The sequence below is a fragment of the Coregonus lavaretus genome (assembly GCF_964263955.1).
Source record: "Coregonus lavaretus genome assembly, chromosome: 26".
Lineage (NCBI taxonomy): Eukaryota > Metazoa > Chordata > Actinopteri > Salmoniformes > Salmonidae > Coregonus > Coregonus lavaretus.
The window spans coordinates 14,629,993-14,650,164 of NC_140013.1; the positions used below are offsets into that span (position 1 = coordinate 14,629,993).

Below are 20,172 nucleotides of genomic sequence, written 5' to 3' on the forward strand. Positions count from 1 at the left end.
TTATAATTTATATGACATGATGCATCTCCATGCGTGAACATACAATCCAAATCAAACACACACACATCCCTTGAGACTGTCTGTAATTGAATTGAGAAGAGCAGAGCGCATCAGCTGTTCACCTGAGCTCTAAAGATAATAATCAGATAAGCTCGTCTCTCCTCTCCTCCCCCGCCGCCTCCTTGCTTTTTTTCTCTTCAGTCATATCCCCCTCCCTTCTATCTAGCACTTTCTCCCTCTCTTGCACGCCCATAAATGACTTCCTGGTCCATTCCCTTGGCAATGGCCCTACGTCACTGTTGCCATGCCAACCCAGGTACTAAAGTCAGACTCTAGTCCTAGTCCCATCTCCAGGCCAGTCTCTTCCCAGGGGAGCTACTCCACCCCACCCCTGCCACCCCTGCCCCGCCTGCCACCCTCAGCACATGACAGGCCAGGGGGAGGGACAGCCCCTCACCAGTATGCATCTGTCTAATGCAGTCCTCCCTCCCTCCTCCTCCCTCTCACCCTGTCCGTCACACCGGAAGCCGCTCTCGCTCTGAAGCAGAAAACACAGAGAGAGAACAACAAGGCAGAATTAATCAACCTCTGAGCTCCTCTGTTTTGCATGTGGATTTGCACAAAGCAATTTACTAAGTTGTCTCTCTCTCTCTCGTTCTCTCTGTGTGTCATTGTGGGTCGAGGTTACTGTGGGGTCAGTCAGTGGTGGACACAGGCAGTTGTTGAACACAAGGCTGTGTTTTTGTCTGGGCCGCATCTCTGCAGGCCTCACTCTGACCTTTTAATCCAGGCCTTGTGTCCGAGCTCTCGCCTGAACAATCACACGCATAGTCGCATACACACACAGGCAAAGTATGCCTGTACAGGACACACACATATACACTCGCTATACCCACGCACAGATATTTTTGTAAATTGCTACAACAAATATTTTACACAACAACATTACGCACGCAGTCACACACAAGCACACCCCTCCTTCCCCTGACCACACTGTCATGTGACCAGAGAACGAGAGCCAGAGAGAAAGCGAGCGAGAGGTAAATGGAACACACAAGCTCCCCTCTCAAACAACTTAGCAGAGCCACTGAATAACCTGCTCTGTCTCTGAAAGAAACGTCTATCCACGCCAACGGCCAACCAAGCCGTCGCCCATGAATGACTGCTCCTTCCCTCCCTGCATAAACAATAACATCTGATGCAAGTGCCACCGCCTACACTGTCTAACCCCCCCACCCCACCAATAGAATACCCCTCCACCCCTGCCCTAACCCTCTCTCCCCATACACCCTCCCCCCTTCACGTCCCTATGGGACCCAGGCTGCTTCTCTGGGAAAGGGGGTGTGATTATGCAGAGGAGAGGCCTTTCATGTTGGACATGGTGGAGAGGGGCGTTTCAAGGCCCCGGCTGTTGTCAACACGGCCCCTCAACAGAGATCTCGTTACAAGCCCATCTAAAACCACACAGTCACTTTGGAAGGAAGGGCCTGAGAATACACTGGGCCTGGTTTGGACTGTGTGTCTTGTGAACCAATAATGCATCAACAACAAATTAATGGAAATATCTGCCAGGTCCAGCTGAATTGTCACTTACTGGGAAAGAACAACCACTAAAAACGCCTGTAGCTGAATTAATTGGCTACGATAGTAGGCGTGATACAGTATACTGATGGGGGAGAGAACCATCTGACAGGAAGATGGCCCAGAGATGTGTACTGTGAAGGCAGGGTGAGAAAAGCACCATGGGGTGGTGGTGAGTAGAGTGCTGAGTCCAGACAGATGGCCCCAGCAGGGGCAGCTCCAGGGGCCAGGGCTCAGGTGAGGGGTGCCCAGGGAACAGGACTACAGGTGCTTCCACCCGGATTGAGTTTGGCCTGTGTAGCACCCACATGCATGAGGGTAGATTGGGTTGAAAGTTCAAACACACATTGGTGACTGTTTGTGGCCAAATTGGTATGGCATAATTCCAGCCAGCCTCAGCTACAATATACCTTCCTGTACTCCCTGTTCACCCAAGACTGCGTGGCCAAGCACTACTCCAACACCATCATTAAGTTTGCTGATGACACAACAGTGGTAGGTCTGATCACCGACAACGATGAGACAGCCTATAGGGAGGAGGTCAGAGACCTGGCAGTGTGGTGCCAGGACAACAACCTCTCCCTCAATGTGAGCAAGACAAAGGAGATGATCGTGGACTACAGGAAAAGGAGGGCCGAACAGGCCGACATTAACATCGACGGGGCTGTAGTGGAGCGGGTCGAGAGTTTCAAGTTCCTTGGTGTCCACATCACCAACAAACTATCATGGTCCAAACACACCAAGACAGTCGTGAAGAGGGCACAACAACACCTTTTCCCCCTCAGGAGACTGAAAAGATTTGGCATGCGTCCCCAGATCCTCAAAAAGTTATCCAGCTGCACCATCGAGAGCATCCTGACCGGTTGCATCACCGTCTGGTATGGCAACTGCTCGGCATCCGACCGTAAGGCGCTACAGAGGGTAGTGCGTACGGCCCAGTACATCACTGGGGCCAAGCTTCCCGCCATCCAGAACCTATATACTAGGCATGTCAGAGGAAGGCCCCAGAAATGGTCAAAGACTCCAGTCACCCAAGTCATAGACTGTTCTCTTTGCTACCGCATGGCAAGCGGTACCGGAGCGCCAACTCTAGGTCCAAAAGGCTCCTTAACAGCTTCTACCCCAAAGCTACAATTCCCCCCTTTGTTTTTACACTGCTGCTACTCACTGTTTATTATCTATGCAAAGTCACTTTACCCCAACCTCCAGGTACAAACTACCTCAACTAACCTGTCCCCCCGCACATTGTCTCGGTACCGGTAACCCCTGTATATAGCCTCGTTACTTTTGTAATTTTATTGTGTTACTTTTTATTTTTTACTTTAGTTTATTTAGTAAATATTTTCGTAACTCTATTCCTTGAACTGCATTGTTGGTTAAGGGCGTGTAAGTAAACATTTCACGGTAAGGTCTACACCTGTTTTATTCGGCGCATGTGACAAATAAGATTACAATTTGATTTGACCTTCAGTATAAGATAGCACACACTTAGATTCACTTTTCATTCCAGTGTTTGAATGATTCACGGACGGTAATAATAAGCAATAGTTTATTTCAGGACTCCACCTCATGTTTATTTGACCATAGTTTAGGACTGGATGTCCTATAATGTAACTGTAACACTGAGAAGCTGACAGAGTCAAATCTACAACCTTTACTGTTTGGCAAGAAGCAATAATGCACATCCAAGTCACATGCCTATCCAGAACTACAGCAATTGGTTTCAATTGTTTCCTGTAAAGGGTAGCAACAAAAGTAATTAGATCCCAAACAGAGAAGACACCACAGTCCATATCTGCATCCCAAAATGGCACCCTATTCCCATAGGACTCTGGTCAAAAGTGGAGAGGCTCCTGAGTGGCGCAGTGGTCTAAGGCACTGCATCACAGTGCTAACTGTGCCACTAGAGATCCTGGTTCGAATCCAGGCTCTGTCGCAGCCGGCCACGACCGGGAGACTCATGGGTGGCGCACAATTGGCCCAGCGTCGTCCAGGGTAGGGGAGGGAATGGCCGGCAGGGATGTAGGTCAGTTGATAGAGCATGGCGTTTGCAACGCCAGGGTTGTGGGTTCGATTCCCACGGGGGGCCAGTATAAAAAGATATGTATTCACTAACTGTAAGTCGCTCTGGATAATAGCGTCTGCTAAATGACTAAAATGTAAAATGTAAATGTAAAAGTAGTGTGCTACAGTGCCTTCAGAAAGTATTCATACCCCTTGACTAATTCCACATTTTGTTGTGTTACAGACTGAATTCTAAATGGATTAAAATTGACATTTTTTTCTTACCTATCTACACACAATACCCCATAATGAAAAAGTCTAAACATGTTTTTAGAAATGTTCAGTTTTCTGCTATCACAGCCATTAAACTCTAACTGTTTTAAAGTCACCATTGGCCTCCTGGTGAAATCCCTGAGCGGTTTCCTTCCTCTCCAGCAACTGAGTTAGGAAGGACGCCTGTATCTTTGTAGTGACTGGGTGTATTGATACACCATCCAAAGTGTAATTAATAATTTCACCATGCTCAAAAGGGATATTAAAATGCCATTTAAAACATTTTTTTTTACCCATCTACCAATAAGTGCCCTTCTTTGCGAGGCATTGGAATACCTCCCTGGTCTTTGTGGTTGAATCTGTGTTTGAAATTCACTGCTCGACTGAAAGATCTTACAGATAATTGTATGTGTGGGGTAGAGATGAGGTAGTCATTCAAAAATCATGTTAAACACTATTGTTGCACACTATTCATGCAACTTATTATGTGACTTGTCAAGCAAATGTTCACTCCTGAACTTATTTAGGATTGCAATAACAAAGGGGTTGAATACGTATTGACTCAAGACATTTCAGCTTTTAATTTTCTAATTAATTCGGGGGAAAAATCTAAAAACGTAATTCCACTTTGACATTATAGGGTATTGTGTTTAGGCCAGTGACACAAAATCTCAATTGAATCCATTTTAAATTCAGGCTGTAACACAACAAAATGTGGAAAAAGTCAAGGGGTGTGAATACTTTCTAAAGGAAATAGGGTGCCATTTGGGATGCACTCCATAGGCAGCAATTCATAAACTGGATTACTGCACATATTCTGACCCCTGAATGAACAAAATGAAAACCACTCTTCCCATCATCCTTCAACAGTGTGGGAAAATATCCCACCCCCCTCTGTATTAATTCCTTTAATATCTTAATGATACACACTACCCACTGATGCACAAACATACTGTCAGGCAGCGTCCTTATCCCTTTCTCTAGAACACACAGACCAACGCGGGCACACACACGGTCTGTTCTCTTTGGTTCTGCCTCATCTCATGGTCGCTTGCTTTCTCAGGATCCCAGCTCCAGTACCCTTGCCCCCTGGAGGCCCCCACCCCCTCTGGGTTTGGCTGTCCCCATTGTTCGTCTGTCTGGAATGCTGCTCCTGACTGAAGGGGCCTGATAGAGGGATAACAACCCCTCCCGCCCCCGTCCCTGCCTTCATCCCTCTCACAGCGCCGGATGGCTGCCTCCCAAATCCCTTTTGGTTCTTAATGTAGCACCAGACTCTTTTGACGGGGCCCTACATGGTCACGGATTACACACACAGACATATGCACACTCTTGACAATGACAAAGCTTGAGAAAATATTGACATCATCCAGGCCAGAGAGAGAGGTGGAAGATGAGGGGAATAGGGGGTACAGAGAGGCTGAAGGGTGGGTGAGGTGTGAGGGACAGAAGTAACGTGAAGGATGGGGTGGGTGGAGACATGGAGGTGGAGGCCTATCACTGCGAGATGGATATCGGGGTTTAAAGTTAAAGGGCCTAGTGTGGAATAAGTCCGAGGTCGGGACTGGGAAAGAGTGAGAGGTAGAGTGAGGGGTGGGGTAGGAAGGAAGGAAACATAGGGGGTCGGAGGTTGAAAGAGTGAGAGGTAGAGTGAGGGGTGGGGTAGAAAGGAAACATAGGGGGGTCCACAGAGCCATGAGCAGGACAGACACTTCCACCCATCCTAAAACAACCGCCTCATGTATCTGAAACACTCCCAACCACTTACTAACCCCATGCCTATCTATCTCATACCCCCCCCCCCCCCCCCCCCCCAGGAGGTTGAAGAGACATGGGGGGGTATGAGATAGATAGGCATGGGGTTAGTAAGTGGTTGGGAGTGTTTCAGATACATGAGGCGGTTGTTTTAGGATGGGTGGAAGTGTCTGTCCTGCTCATGGCTCTGTGGACCATGCTGAAGCTGCTGGGAAAACACACTGTGTGTGTGTGTGTGTGTGTGTGTGTGTGTGTGTGTGTGTGTGTGTGTGTGTGTCAGCTGCCGGGGATCCCCCATGCAGCCCCTAAAGGGAATAGAGGGAGAGTGAGTGAGTTTGGGGGGCGGTGGGCGGTGGGCCAACATGGAGCATTGCTGCTGCAGCCCTGCTGTCACTGTCAGATTAAAGCCTGCAGATTGCAGCCAGATTACCCCAAGTGTACTGCAGCAGTGCAGCTGGCTGAGAGGGGGTGGGGCCTGGGCCCTTAAATCACCTGCCGCCGCTTGGGCGTGGGACGCTAGCTACTGTGGGGGGCCCAGCCTCCAGAGAGACACCAGAGAGTACATCTTTGGTTACTCTGCAGTGCCTGAAGAGAGGTGATGAGAGAAGGGAGGGAGGGAGGGAGACAGGAAATAAAGTGGGAATAAAGTGGCGCAGGTGACGTATGGAGAGAGAGAGGAGGTCAGAGAGTGGGATGAGAGAAGGAGGGTGAGTTAAAGACAGGGTGGGACAGGGGAGTGTTGCAAAACAAAAGAGAGTGGGATAGGGAGGGGAGGGACACAGTGTGGAGAGAGAGAGTCACCTGGTGCTCTGGTCAAGTGTGTCCTGAAAGGGAGGAGGATAGTGCTGACAGGACAACTGTCTGCCCGTTGCGCTACTGCAGCAGTATCCATCCACCAGCGCACATCTGCATGCAGAGATCACAAACAACGCCCGTCCCCCTCCTTCCCTGCATCCATCCCCAGCCCCAACCAGGCAACCACTCAACACTGAGGGTGCATCGTTAATGGCACTCTATTCCCAACTAAAGTTGTGCACTAAATAGGGAATAGGGTGCCATTTGGGACGCAGTCTGGACCAGCCAGCATTTATAAGCTATATTCTTCAAGAATCAATGGCTACAGTATATCCAAAATGGATATACTAATCGAAACCCCTTTAACTCTATGGTGGCCACTTGATCACTGAAAACTTGAAGATGGGAGTTTCTTGCAAGCAATAACAAAAGGTCTACAAATATGTTTACTTTACAGGATGTCTGCAAAGCGATAGTAGCTAACTAATTGTGAACAGTATCATTTGCAGCGGCTGGTGCCAGCCATATCTGTATCCGCGGCCGACAAATAATACCTTACACAGAGCCACAATCGATAGCTGTGTGTTTTATATTGATTCAATTGTCCTAAGTAAGAGCCTTCTCCTGTTGTGCTGACAGGGTGGAAGCACAACGAGGCTAAAGATTGGTCAACAGATGACGGTTTGGTCCGAATATGTGCAACGGACAAAGATCACCTCATCAGATGCCTGTGAGAATACAGTTGATCAAAAGCAACAGGGAAGCATGAGTGTGATGTCATCTGCATCAATTCTCACATGGGAGGTGTGAATGCCTCACCATGCTCATACAAAGCCTACAGCGGTCTCTAGAGGAGCCATCATCAGCACGTATGGACACTCTCAGTAGCAAGTGAACTGATTATGATGGGTGACTGGGGTTGCGTCTCAAATGGCACCCTATTCCCTATATAGTGCACTATACAGTGCATTCGGAAAGTATTCAGACCCCTTCACTTTTTCCACATTTTGTTACGTTACAGCCTTATTCTCAAATTGATTACATCGTTTTTTTCTCCTCAATCTAAACACAATACCCGATAATGACAAAGCAAAAACAGGTTTAGACATTTTTTGCAAATTTCAACCAAAATAAACACTGAAATATCACATTTTACATAAGTTGAAGCACCTTTGGCAGCGATTACAGCCTCCAGCCTGTTTGGATATGACGCTACAAGCTTGGCACACCTGTATTTGGGGAGTTTCTCCCATTCTTCTCTGCAGATCCTCTCAAGCTCTGTCAGGTTGGATGGGGAGCATCGCTGCACAGCTATTTACAGGTCTCTTCAGAGATGTTAGATCGGCTTCAAGTCCGGGATCTGGCTGGGCCACTCAAGGACATTCAGAGGCCTGTCCCGAAGCCACTCCTGTGTTGTCTTGGCTGTGTGCTTAGGGTCGTTGTCCTGTTGGAAGGTGAACCTTCGCCCCAGTCTGAGGTCCTGAGCACGCTGAAGCAGGTTTTCGTCAAGGATCTCTCTGTACTTTGCTCCATTCATCTTTCCCTCGATCCTGACTAGTCTCCCAGTCCCTGCCGCTGACAAACATCCCCACAGCATGATTCTGCCACCACCATGCTTCACTGTAGGGATGGTGCCAGGTTTCCTCCAGACATGACGCTTGGCATTCAGGCCAAATAGTTCAATCTTGGATTCATCAGACCAGAGAATCTTGTTTCTCATGGTCTGAGTCCTTTAGGTGCCTTTTGGAAAAATCTGAGCGGGCCCAGCCCGTTGAGAAGTGGCTTCCGTCTGACAACTCTACCATAAAGGACTGATTGGTGGAGTGCTGCAGAGATGGTTGTACTTTTGGAAGGTTCTCCCATCTCCACAGAGGAACTCTGGAGCTCTGTCAGAGTCACCATCGGGTTCTTGGTCACCTCCCTGACCAAGGCCCTTCTCCCCAGATTGCTCAGTTTGGCCAGGTGGCAAGCTCTAGGAAGAGTCTTGGTGGTTCCAAACTTCTTCCATTTAAGAACGATGGAGCCCACTGTCTTCTTGGGGACCTTCAATGCTGCAGACATTTTTTGGTACCCTTCCCCAGATCTGTGCCTCGACCCAATCCTGTCTCGGAGCTCTACGGACAATTCCTTCGACCTCATGGCTTGGTTTTTGCTCTAACATGCAGTGTCAACTGTGGGACCTTATATAGACAGGTGTGTGCCTTTCCAAATTATGTCCAATCAATTGAATTTACCACAGGTGGACTCCAATCAAGTTGTAGAAAAATCTCAGGGATGATCAATGTCAATTACAAGTCTCATAGCAAAGAGTCTGACTACTTATGTAAATAAGGTATTTCTGTTTTTTATTTGTAATACATTTGCATACATTTCTAAAAACCTGTTTTCGCTTTGTCATTATGGGATATTGTGTGTAGATTGATGAGGATGATTATTTTTAAAATCAATTTTAGAATAAGGCTGTAACATAACAAAATGTGGAAAAAGTCAAGGGGTCTGAATACTTTCCGAATGCACTGTATAGGGAATAGGGTACCAAAGGGACGCACAATGGGAATAAGCCTGTGTATGTGTGGTCAAACCAAGCTCAAACCTGCTGTTCAATTGCCTCAAAATGAGGAGGGACATACACGATTCAATACATGTCTCTGTCTTCAATTGGTTTTGTCTGAAGAAAGCCTACTACAGTCATACTAATCTGATTACAGCTATGCAATGTATCTATACATAGGCTCCATCTGCCCATGAACTCTGACCACACTGGACAGTTATGTGCATCGCTCCATGCTTAAATAGAAATCACTTAGTTCCACTGAGGGGCAACACATGATACAGCAGCAGCACAATTATACAGTTCTCTCTCATGTAGGCCTATGGACAGCCACATTATCATTGCATAGTTGTCAATGTTTCAAAATCATTGCCCCCATCACTCCCATAGATTTTTAGCTAGTGGTGGCTAAAGTTAGCTGAAGTTTGTAATGGATTATAGGGATGTGCATATCTTCCTTTTAAGACTAGGTTAGTGCCATAAGGGAGACTAGGCATCTACCACCCCACTACCACTATGAAGGGGGCAATGTAGTCTGTTTTTTGTCCCTCTACTTTGGTTCTGAAATCACCATCACCCACAATTGTGCGCCGCCCTATGGGACTCCCAGATCAAACCCCAGGCTGTAGTGACGCCGCAATGCAGTTCCTTAGACCGCTGCACCACTCGGGAGGCCCACCGGTAGATTACTTTTATTCCAGTCAAACACCATTTTAAACAGTGCATAGATAATAACCTAGCAAATTACATAGGTTCAACTAATAAAGCCTAATATCACGCAAGCCATTTTAGCATTAGAATGCTGAAGGTGCCGCGTGTGAATCGCTACATCCCTAATGGATTACAGTTTCTCCTGTATCTGAGAAATAGACTACTTTCAGGGTTAGAAACCATCTCAAATCCAAGTTGTAAAATCCTGAACTTCCCATTTAAATGGCCCTGAAATCACTGGTATGTGTGCAACAAAATTGTTAGTGCTATCCGGAATCCTTGGGACGTCCCTTCCCTAAACCCTGACCCTAACCCTAACCCCTACCCCAGTGTTTCCCAAACTCGGTCCTCAGGACCCCAAGGGGTGCACGTTTTAGTTTTTGCCCTAACACTACACAGCTGATTCAAATGATCAAAGCTTGATGTTTAGTTGATCATTTTTAATCAGCTGAGTAGTGCGAGGGAAAAAAAACAAAATGTGCACCCCTTGGGGTCCCGAGGACCGAGTTTGGGAAACCCTGCCTTACCCTAACCATAACCCTAACCATTTTAAATTTCAACTTCAATGGGGTAGGGATGCCCCAAGGATTCTGGATAGCAAGGACCGCAGCAAAACCATCAAAACATCCAAGACAATATAAGCCTCCTAGACCAGTAGAACGAGGTCAAAGGTTAGGCATTGCATCATTGCGTCATCTCACTGGCCAAATGTCCACCAAAACAAGCACACAGGAGTCCACTTCCTGTCACGGTATATTGATATTAGCCTAGTTGTTTAGCCTAGATAGTAGCGTAGGTGTTGAGAAAGTCATCAGCTGTGTAGGGAGAGAGTACAGACAGAGTGCAGGCCAGCATAATATAGTCAATATCAAAATGAAAACCATGACGTTAGGAACATTTACATTACATTTACATTTTAGTCATTTAGCAGACGCTCTTATCCAGAGCGACTTACAGTTAGTGAGTGCATACATTATTATTATTTTTTGTTATTTTGTTATCTTTTTTTTTCATACTGGCCCCCCGTGGGAATCGAACCCACAACCCTGGCGCTGCAAACGCCATGCTCTACCAACTGAGCTACATCCCTGCCGGCCATTCCCTCCCATACCCTGGACGACGCTGGGCCAATTGTGCGCCGCCCCATGGGTCTCCCGGTCGCGGCCGGCTACGACAGAGCCTGGATTCGAACCAGGATCTCTAGTGGCACAGCTAGCACTGCGATGCAGTGCCTTAGACCACTGCGCCACTCGGGAGACTACGGAACGTTACATTCAAGCTGTTACATTCAAGCTAACCATCATTATTTCCAATGACATGAAGAGAATGGTTCTCGATGCTGTTTGTGTCTTGCAAAACTGTGTGACGTCGCATGCTTTGTTCGGCCTCGTTGCTGGACAAGACTTTTAATCGTTGCATCTCCAAACTGTTTCTCATGACATCCACACAACAGCACTCACCTTCTGTAGGCTGGTCGGGTTGAGCTGGTTTTTGTCAATGATCTTTATTGCAACCTGAAACGGCGAGAGACAAATCACTACGATCAGTGATATCAAAACAGTGACATACGAAAGGGCATTTTAATTGATCCAAAGCTCAAACTCCAAAACAAACCAACAAGCCATAAGGCCCCATAAATGGCTTAACAGCATGGTTTGTCTCGGTCAAAGTGTGAGTGAGACTAGGACTGTAAATGTATATGGTTCACTACACACTGCTCTCCACATGATCCCGTTCCATGTCATTAGGTTCAACTTTATAGCAATCCTATGGAATTATGCACCTAAAAATGTGTGTCATGACTATATGGGCTAAAGTTAAATTATGTTTACAACTACACAGGCCTTAAAAGTCATGACAGACTAGAAGAACAAACCAAATCAAATCAAATCACATTTTATTGGTCACATACACGTGTTTAGCAGATGTTATTGCGGGTGTAGCGAAATGCTTGTGTTTCTAGCTCCGACAGTGCAGTATATCTAACAAGTAATATCTAAGTCTTGTTCTGTCCAAAATGTAAGGATAATATCTAAAACTACCATCCACCCATCCCATATGTTCCATGCTCTCACCACAACCAGCCTGTCAAATGGCCTACTACAAACCTCATAGGCCATGTGCACTATTCCTACCAGCCTAACCCTATTCTTCAGTCAAGTCCCCACTTCTCTACCCCAGCCTCATCCCTCAGTCTAGCCCATCCACATATCCTGCCCAGTCCAGTCTCACCTCTTTGCCCGTCAAGATGTGCCTGGCCAGCTTGACCTTGGCGAAGTTGCCCTTGCCGATGGTCTTGAGCAGACGGTAGTTGCCGATATGCGGCTGCTCATCCGAACACAAGGTGATAGAGTTCCGGCATCGTGCTCCGAGTGATCTGCTCGACCAACCGGTGCTCTTCTCCGAGCGGCTCGTCGAGAGAGAGGTATGCTGGGAAAAGTGAGAGGGATCATAAACAAAATGCAAAACCATCTAGCTGCATCGCATCTTGACATCAATGGTGTGAAATCACATTCTGGGCCAATAGATGATTCTAGAACACATACAAGTGATTTAAGCACACATCAGCTAAGAAATTCTGGTGATCTAGAACCCCCAAATGTCTACACGTCTGAAACTACCAAAGGCAACATTGGTAATGGTTTTGTGTAATGGAATTGTTCATGTCGATTGTTGAGTGCCCATGAGTAATGCATCAGTCTCTGTTGTGAAAAACCTGTTGATGGGATTAGAGAAAGCTATTGGGCTGATATTAAATGCTGAGCAGCGCCAAGCTAGCTAACAGGCTAACACATTAACATGTATGGGTTAGCAGTGGCTCATGAGGCCAATGGAAGCCAAGGAAGGCAGCTAATCTCATTCCACCCCACATTGCTGGCATTCTTCACACGCATGCTCCTCTGAGGTCATAAAATAGAGACTGGTGGCGTGGTGCAATTCGGCATTTCCTAATCGATCTGCTCTGGAATGCCCGACACCACACTGTAGCGCACGGCAAGCTGCGTTCGCACGCCAACGCGACATGACGGCTCAACATTCCTCCTACACGGAGCCCTGGCTCGTTGAGTTACCCATCGCAGCATGTTCCAAGTCAACAAAGCATAAACGGAGAGTTCGGATAACACAATCTATGGCAGCATTTGGTTGAATCATTTCAAATCCCTATCGACGTTTTGAGAATAGTTTGGATAAGAGTCACAGCATGGTGTTCCTGAAGCAACAGTGTCATTTCAGAGAAATTACACTTTACAACGTAGTGTCACTAATGACCTCATGATACAGTGCCAATGCAGGAGGGAAGGGAGAAGTGGAGGGACAAGGTGAAAATATTCATCAACTGAATAATTTAGGCGAGGTGTGGTGAGGGAAGGGAAATGTGGGGCCCCTAATGGAATAGGGCAGGAGAGAGGGTGCATTCGGATGGTTTCTAAGATGTGGCCTTTTTCCTCTCTCTCCATCCGATTGCCACGCTGACGTATTCAGATAGAGGGATGAAGGCTGACGGCAGTGGGAGGGGTACGAGATGGAATCGCTGATATATACATAGACACACTGGGGGGGGGGACAAGACTAGAGACATTTGGGGGTAGGGTGGCGGGGGATATTATAACCCCAATAAAACAAACCACACCTTGATATGAAAAATAATTATCCAAGACAGTTCGCCCTTCAGAGTGCTTCTGCTCTGCTTTCTTAAAACCAAACTCTCCGTTGCTTCAAACCACACCTCTTATGAAATGATACAGAAGGCGTGTTGTAGCAGTGTAGCAGTCCAACAAAGCAGGGTCACAGACAAGTCTTGGAGGTGAAACTGAACAACACGACAACAAAAACCAAGTGTGACTATAAGCCTGTGATTTTTACTTGTTTGTTGCTACAACAATGTTCTGTGTGGGCCATGAGAACACTGGAGGGCGTAGGAATAATCAAGTGTGAGAGATTGGATACGTTTGAGCGTAAACAATAGGGAATGGATAGAATCTCAAATGTTCCACAAAATAACATTCAACCAGCTGAAATAAATGCAGAATTAGTCATAGTGAAGCAGAGCGATAAAGAGATACATGTCGTGTCATAGCCCACAACTACAACAACAGGAAGTGATATGAACACACCAGTACACCCAACAAGAACACATCAGTACACCGAACAAGTATGCTATACTTGTTTCTAGTCTAAGTTCTCTTGCTCTCCACCATGTTCTTCTAAAGGAAGCTGGTAAACAGAGAAAGAATTTCAGGCTCAAGGCTACACCTCCTACAGAGGAAAGTAGTCCAGACCCAGTCATATGATGGCAGCCTGGAGGCACACTCAGTTTCCTGTGCATCACTGGGCAAGGTGAGGCCAGCCCTGAGTTATTAGGTCTGTATGGCAACCTACAAGTAATGTATACAGGCCAATAAAAGCCTGTAAGCATAGGTTAGCATGAGTGCTAACATATACAGTATCTCACTAAAGTGAGTACACCCCTCACATTTTTGTAAATATTTGAGTATACTGAAGAAATGACACTTTGCTACAATGTAAAGTAGTGAGTGCACAGCTTGTATAACAGTGTACATTTGCTGTCCCCTCAAAATAACTCAACACACAGCCATTAATGTCTAAACCGCTGGCAACAAAAGTGAGTACACCCCTAAGTAAAAATGTCCAAATTGGCCCAATTAGCCATTTTCCCTCCCCGGTGTCATGTGACTCGTTAGTGTTACAAGGTCTCAGGTGTGAATGGGGAGCAGGTGTGTTAAATTAGGTGTCATCGCTCTCACACTCCCTCATACTGGTCACTGGAAGTTCAACATGGCACCTCATGGCAAAGAACTCTCTGAGGATCTGAAAAAAATTATTGTTGCTCTACATAAAGATGGCCTAGGCTATAAGAAGATTGCCAAGACCCTGAAACTGAGCTGCAGCATGGTGGCCAAGACCATACAGCGGTTTAACAGGACAGGTTCCACTCAGAACAGGCCTCGCCATGGTCGACCAAAGAAGTTGAGTGCACGTGCTCAGCATCATTTTCAGAGGTTGTCTTTGGGAAATAGACGTATGAGTGCTACCAGCATTGCTGCAGAGGTTGAAGGGGTGGGGGGTCAGCCTGTCAGTGCTCAGACGATACGCCGCACACTGCATCAAATTGGTCTGCATGGCTGTCGTCCCAGAAGGAAGCCTCTTCTAAAGATGATGCACAAGAAAGCCTGCAAACAGTTTGCTGAAGACAAGCAGACTAAGGACATGGATTACTGGAACCATGTCCTGTGGTCTGATGAGACCAAGATAAACTTATTTGGTTCAGATGGTGTCAAGCGTGTGTGGCGGCAACCAGGTGAGGAGTACAAAGACAAGTGTGTCTTGCCTACAGTCAAGCATGGTGGTAGGAGTGTCATGGTCTGGGGCTGCATGAGTGCTGCCGGCACTGGGGAGCTACAGTTCATTGAGGGAACCATGAATGCCAACATGTACTGTGACATACTGAAGCAGAGCATGATCCCCTCCCTTCGGAGACTGGGCCGCAGGGCAGTATTCCAACATGATAACGACCCCAAACACACCTCCAAGACGACCACTGCCTTGCTAAAGAAGCTGAGGGTAAAGGTGATGGACTGGCCAAGCATGTCTCCAGACCTAAACCCTATTGAGCATCTGTGGGGCATCCTCAAACGGAAGGTGGAGGAGTGCAAGGTCTCTAACATCCACCAGCTCCGTGATGTCGTCATGGAGGAGTGGAAGAGGACTCCAGTGGCAACCTGTGAAGCTCTGGTGAACTCCATGCCCAAGAGGGTTAAGGCAGTGCTGGAAAATGATGGTGGCCACACAAAATAGACACTTTGGGCCCAATTTGGACATTTTCACTTAGGGGTGTACTCATTTTTGTTGCCAGCGGTTTAGACATGAATGGCTGTGTGTTGAGTTATTTTGAGGGGACAGCAAATTTACACTGTTATACAAGCTGTACACTCACTACTTTACATTGTAGCAAAGTGTCATTTCTTCAGTGTTGTCACATGAAAAGATATACTCAAATATTTACAAAAATAATGGGTGTACTCACTTTTGTGAGATACTGTATAATCTGTACCATGTGTCTATGGCCGTACCACTGTAGACAAATGTGAACCACTTCCGTCTTTGAGTAAGGCTGGACAGTGCTTGGGGGCGGTTCGTGTCTATGTTTGCCTCTGATCACATGACTATTGTGTGGCATAACAAAATAATAGGAGGCATCCTGCTAAGCTGTGATGTGTGGTTTGCGTGATGGGGCTGGGGCTGGGGAGGATTGAGGATGGGTCAGGGTTACACCATCCCGCCACCACGCATCCAGTCTTTGCACAATGCCCTCCGCCTCATAACCCCCTCTCAGACTTCCTCTCTCTGCCTGTGATGACAGTGTTTCACTCAGGCTGGATCTGTCCATGGAGTATAATCTCACTGTAGCCTCTAAAGATATGATGGTATATGAAGTGTTACCAATGACAAATTCTATGTCCACAAATGTGGATAGTTGGAATGTCTCTGTTCATAAATGCTTGATATATAGCCTATTTAGCACCCATCTAAGAGGACTTGGGCAACAGGAAGTTGTGACCCTAGCCAGTGTCACTTACTGTCCTGACAAGCACGGGGACATGCCACGTTGTCACGTCATCCAACTGTGCAGTGTTTCCTGGACTGGCTGACAAGGAAATCCAGCTTGGTAAAAAACGGAGTGTGAAAATGACAGCGTCCAAAACTGTTGAGAGACTATGGCCAAACATATTATCCCAATAGAACCAACATTAGCCTACTTTATTCATTGGCACCAAGCTACATTCTGACAGATATTGTGCTATGTCAGACTCTGAGCTGGTAAACTGTAGTTTCTTCTGCCAGTATCAATCCCCTTCAATAACTTTTAGCTCCACAGCAGTTACATGTCAGTACATTTTCACACAAAACTGCTTTGCCGTTAATCCAGAGCGTTGACTGATCTTTTGGCAAATCCCGTTGTGTTGGTTGAGGGCAGATTAGTTTGCAGCAATGACCTAACATGCTCTATTCTTTGGGAGTCCCAGACAGTCTGCTCAGCTGCCTGCCAGTTAATTCTACAGCATGACTCATGACTGAATGAACTCTCCTCAGTCAGTCAAGTCGGTAAACTACCACTGGGATTTTACCAGAACCATGAGCAACACAGCTGAGAAGCCACTGCGGATAATGGCTTCAGAACACTAGAGAGACAGCCACTGCAGCCAGTGTGGTTCACAGCACACGTCTCACCTTGGCGTCAGCTGAGAAGGCCAAACAAAACCTTGAAATGTGAAGACCATATGCTAACGGCAAAGAACACTACAGCAGGAAGGGTCCACCCCCCCAGGGCTTGGACCCTAACCTATATAATGCTAGAAGAACCCCTAAAGCTATCATCAGGATCATTCAATCCTAAGTATATCTCAGCACCCGAAGAGGTGAGTGAAGTCTTTCCCAAAAGTATTTGTCTGAAGAGCAGAAGAGAAGGATGGTCAAACTTGAGTAATTTAACAATCTGCCTCAGATGTGCCTGAAGCTTTCACGTTCAGTACTTCTTCAACAAATTTGTTCAAAACAAAATGGCCTTACACACACTGACAGACAGCGACAGAGACAGACAGAGAATCTCGCTTTCAAAGCAGGAAATGTTCCATCTCTCATAGGATAAGGTTTTATACAAACTAAGCGAATAACAGATACAAATCTGTTCATGTTGTATTAGGTGACAGGTTTGGGGAGTTGCACTCACTGTCATCTAACCCATTAATGAAGAGTGACGGGACAGACTCTCTCCTTCCGTTGAAGTGAATTTTCCATTGCAACAGGTCTAATAATCCCCCACACTCACAGGCACGTGCGAGTGCACACAAACACACATCAACAGAGGCAGATGAAAACAGAACTGAAGCAAGCACTACTGCTTATTTTGGTTGCTTTATTTCTCCCTGTGTCGGATATCCCTCTCTCTTTCTCTCATCCTCTAGTGGACACAGAAACAGGGCGCCATGGCTCTCTGGTTTCACACACATACGACACACAAACCACACACAATCTGCTCAGTCAGGTTCTCTAATCAATGCAACTTAGACGCCTGAAGAAGCCTGAAATGAATTTAACTGATGTTCTTATCCAAAGCCACTTACAGTGCACTGCATTGCCTATACACTTCATCTATACAGCACTGCCATTTGAAACAGCCTAAACACCAGCAAGAACACAGGAGCACTGGCTCAGAGAGACAGGGCCATTAGCCTTCAATAGGAAGGTACATTTTACTACAGTATGCAAAGTGAGAAACCGGATGCTTTGTGCACAGAAAACCCTTTTACTAGACTGGCCTATCACTGTAATAAGCCTACCATATCGCTCAGCTTTTGCAATTGTGCTCTGGTCATAACCCCACACAGGAGGCGCATGGAACACATCTGACCTTCTGCTGAAGACGTTTCCAACATCAACAGACGCTCCACGTCGAGGCCAGGGGAGGACGAGCAGTACTGTGCAGTGAAAATGGCTAGGCTTATGTAAATAGGATAGATCCTACCATATTCTATGAGTCCACTATTAAAAAAAAAAAATGAAACTAGGCATGAAATGAAACTAGCACTCATGACTCTACCATCTATATCAAAAGCTACAAGGAGGCCTGTATCTTAATTTTTCCAATAATCATTCATCCAGATTAAATAATTTGTCATTATGAAATTTAGGTGAAGAATCTTTCCACAAAATGGCCATTCCTTTTTTCTGTATCCAGAAAATGCTAAATTTCAGTTGTGGAAATTGAAACAGTTGACCCAACAGACTACCTTTTGACTTGAATGTGACACTTCTGTAATGTTCACTCAATTCACCCAGCTGAAAATCAGTTGCAATTTCTAACTCAATGAAAATGTAGCAGTCGAACACAGGAGTGGAATCCTCTAGCGCAGCCTAGTCACTCTGGAAAGCGACTGTAGGTCCAGGTGAAACAGATGTCTTATGCATCGCTAGGTAACCCACTCAGCTAGGGCTGGGTAATATGGACAAAATATCATATCACAATATTTTCCGCTGTATTTTAAGTTTCAGAATATTAAAAGTTCTTAATATGTTTTATGAGTACTGAATGACCCTATTAAGGCAACACATTCATTCTAAGTGACTAGGACAAAATTGACAGCGAAGTAGAACTTTACATTTATTTAGCACTGTATCAAAATACCTTTATAGATGGCATTGTAAAAATGTGGATCCATACCATTATACTGGTTTTCGCGATATATCGCCTAGTCCTACACTCAGCCCTGGAGACACACAGGTAAAATTACACCAGAGTGCAGCGGTTACGTAACAGAGCAGGGAGCTGTGTGCTAATGTTCTTGAAGCAATTAAAATAGACACCTGTCCTGAAAGCTTTCCAACTAAACCAGTTCAACACAACCAAAAACTAGCCTGATACTTAGGCTTACTTGGTCATATAAATTAGAGTAAATCAAGTTAATTTCTACAAGACAATAGTCATCTTTACCAAGATGAGCAGGTCAAGTATAGCCCACCATTGATACAAGGTTCTGTTCAATGCAAATCAACAGACTGAACATTCCTACGTGACCTGAATGGCTCCAATGGGATTTGAGGAGTCATTTTCATGTAGAGACAGCAAAATCATGAATCCATCAATCCAAGGCCACACAATGGCTCTGTTCTGTGCCATCAAGAAAAACCTGTTAATTCATTCAGATAGGCTTGAGAATTATTTGCAAAGGGAGCATAAACTATTGACAGGTAAATAAAACAAAACATTTATATGAAAAATGTATGACTAAGAGTTTGTTCACAATATGGAGGGATCTTTGTATATGGGCTGAACTTGCAAGCTGAGCTGGTTAATACATTTATAGAGGGAAGTAAAGGTACTGATCAAAACAACAGAAACTAGGATTTGGAAACTAGGCCTACATGAGCTCAATTCATAAGACTGGCTGGGCAACTGGAGAGTGAACGTAATGGTCCCTTTACCAGATGGTGCTGATAGAAGCGAGAGAAGAGGGGCATACAGAGGATGTCATAATGCAGAGGTGTGCGAAACTGTACCAGCGTGAAGACCGCCTTAGTGGCCTGACTCATAACGACTTGGATTCCTGGGACGTGCTGGAGCGGGAGGTGCGAAGCAAGTGCGATTATGCAAATCTCAAATCTGGATGACTAATGTGTGCCACCATGTGTGTTAGGTTTATTATTCGAGTTATGATGATAGGGAGATAACATGGCATTGAATAAGCATCATTAGCCTGCCCTTCATACCAAATTCCTTTGCTTTACAGACATGGTATTAAATTGATTAGGCTTACACAGATTGATGTACAAGGATATAGGTAGATGTCTTACACAAGGACACAACACAAGTGAAATCCCACCTGGAGTTTGAACATCATCTCATCTTCTGGTCAGTAGTCTATTTCACTGTGTAGACAGACCTATTATCAATTCTAGCAGCAAAACTAATGTGAAAATTGAAA

General features: G+C 45.9%; 1 protein-coding gene across 1 annotated transcript in view; it reads right to left on the reverse strand.

Moving 5' to 3' along the window:
- The window catches only part of LOC311101841 (MAP/microtubule affinity-regulating kinase 4-like), a 54,090-nt gene that overhangs the window by 24,504 nt on the left and 9,414 nt on the right, over positions 1–20,172 (reverse strand). The window contains exons 2-3 of the mRNA XM_084143053.1: positions 11,903–12,100; positions 11,131–11,184 (exon numbers count right to left, since the gene is read on the reverse strand). Of these exons, the coding sequence (XP_083999179.1) occupies positions 11,131–11,184; positions 11,903–12,100 (252 nt within the window). The remainder of the gene's footprint in view (positions 1–11,130; positions 11,185–11,902; positions 12,101–20,172) is intronic.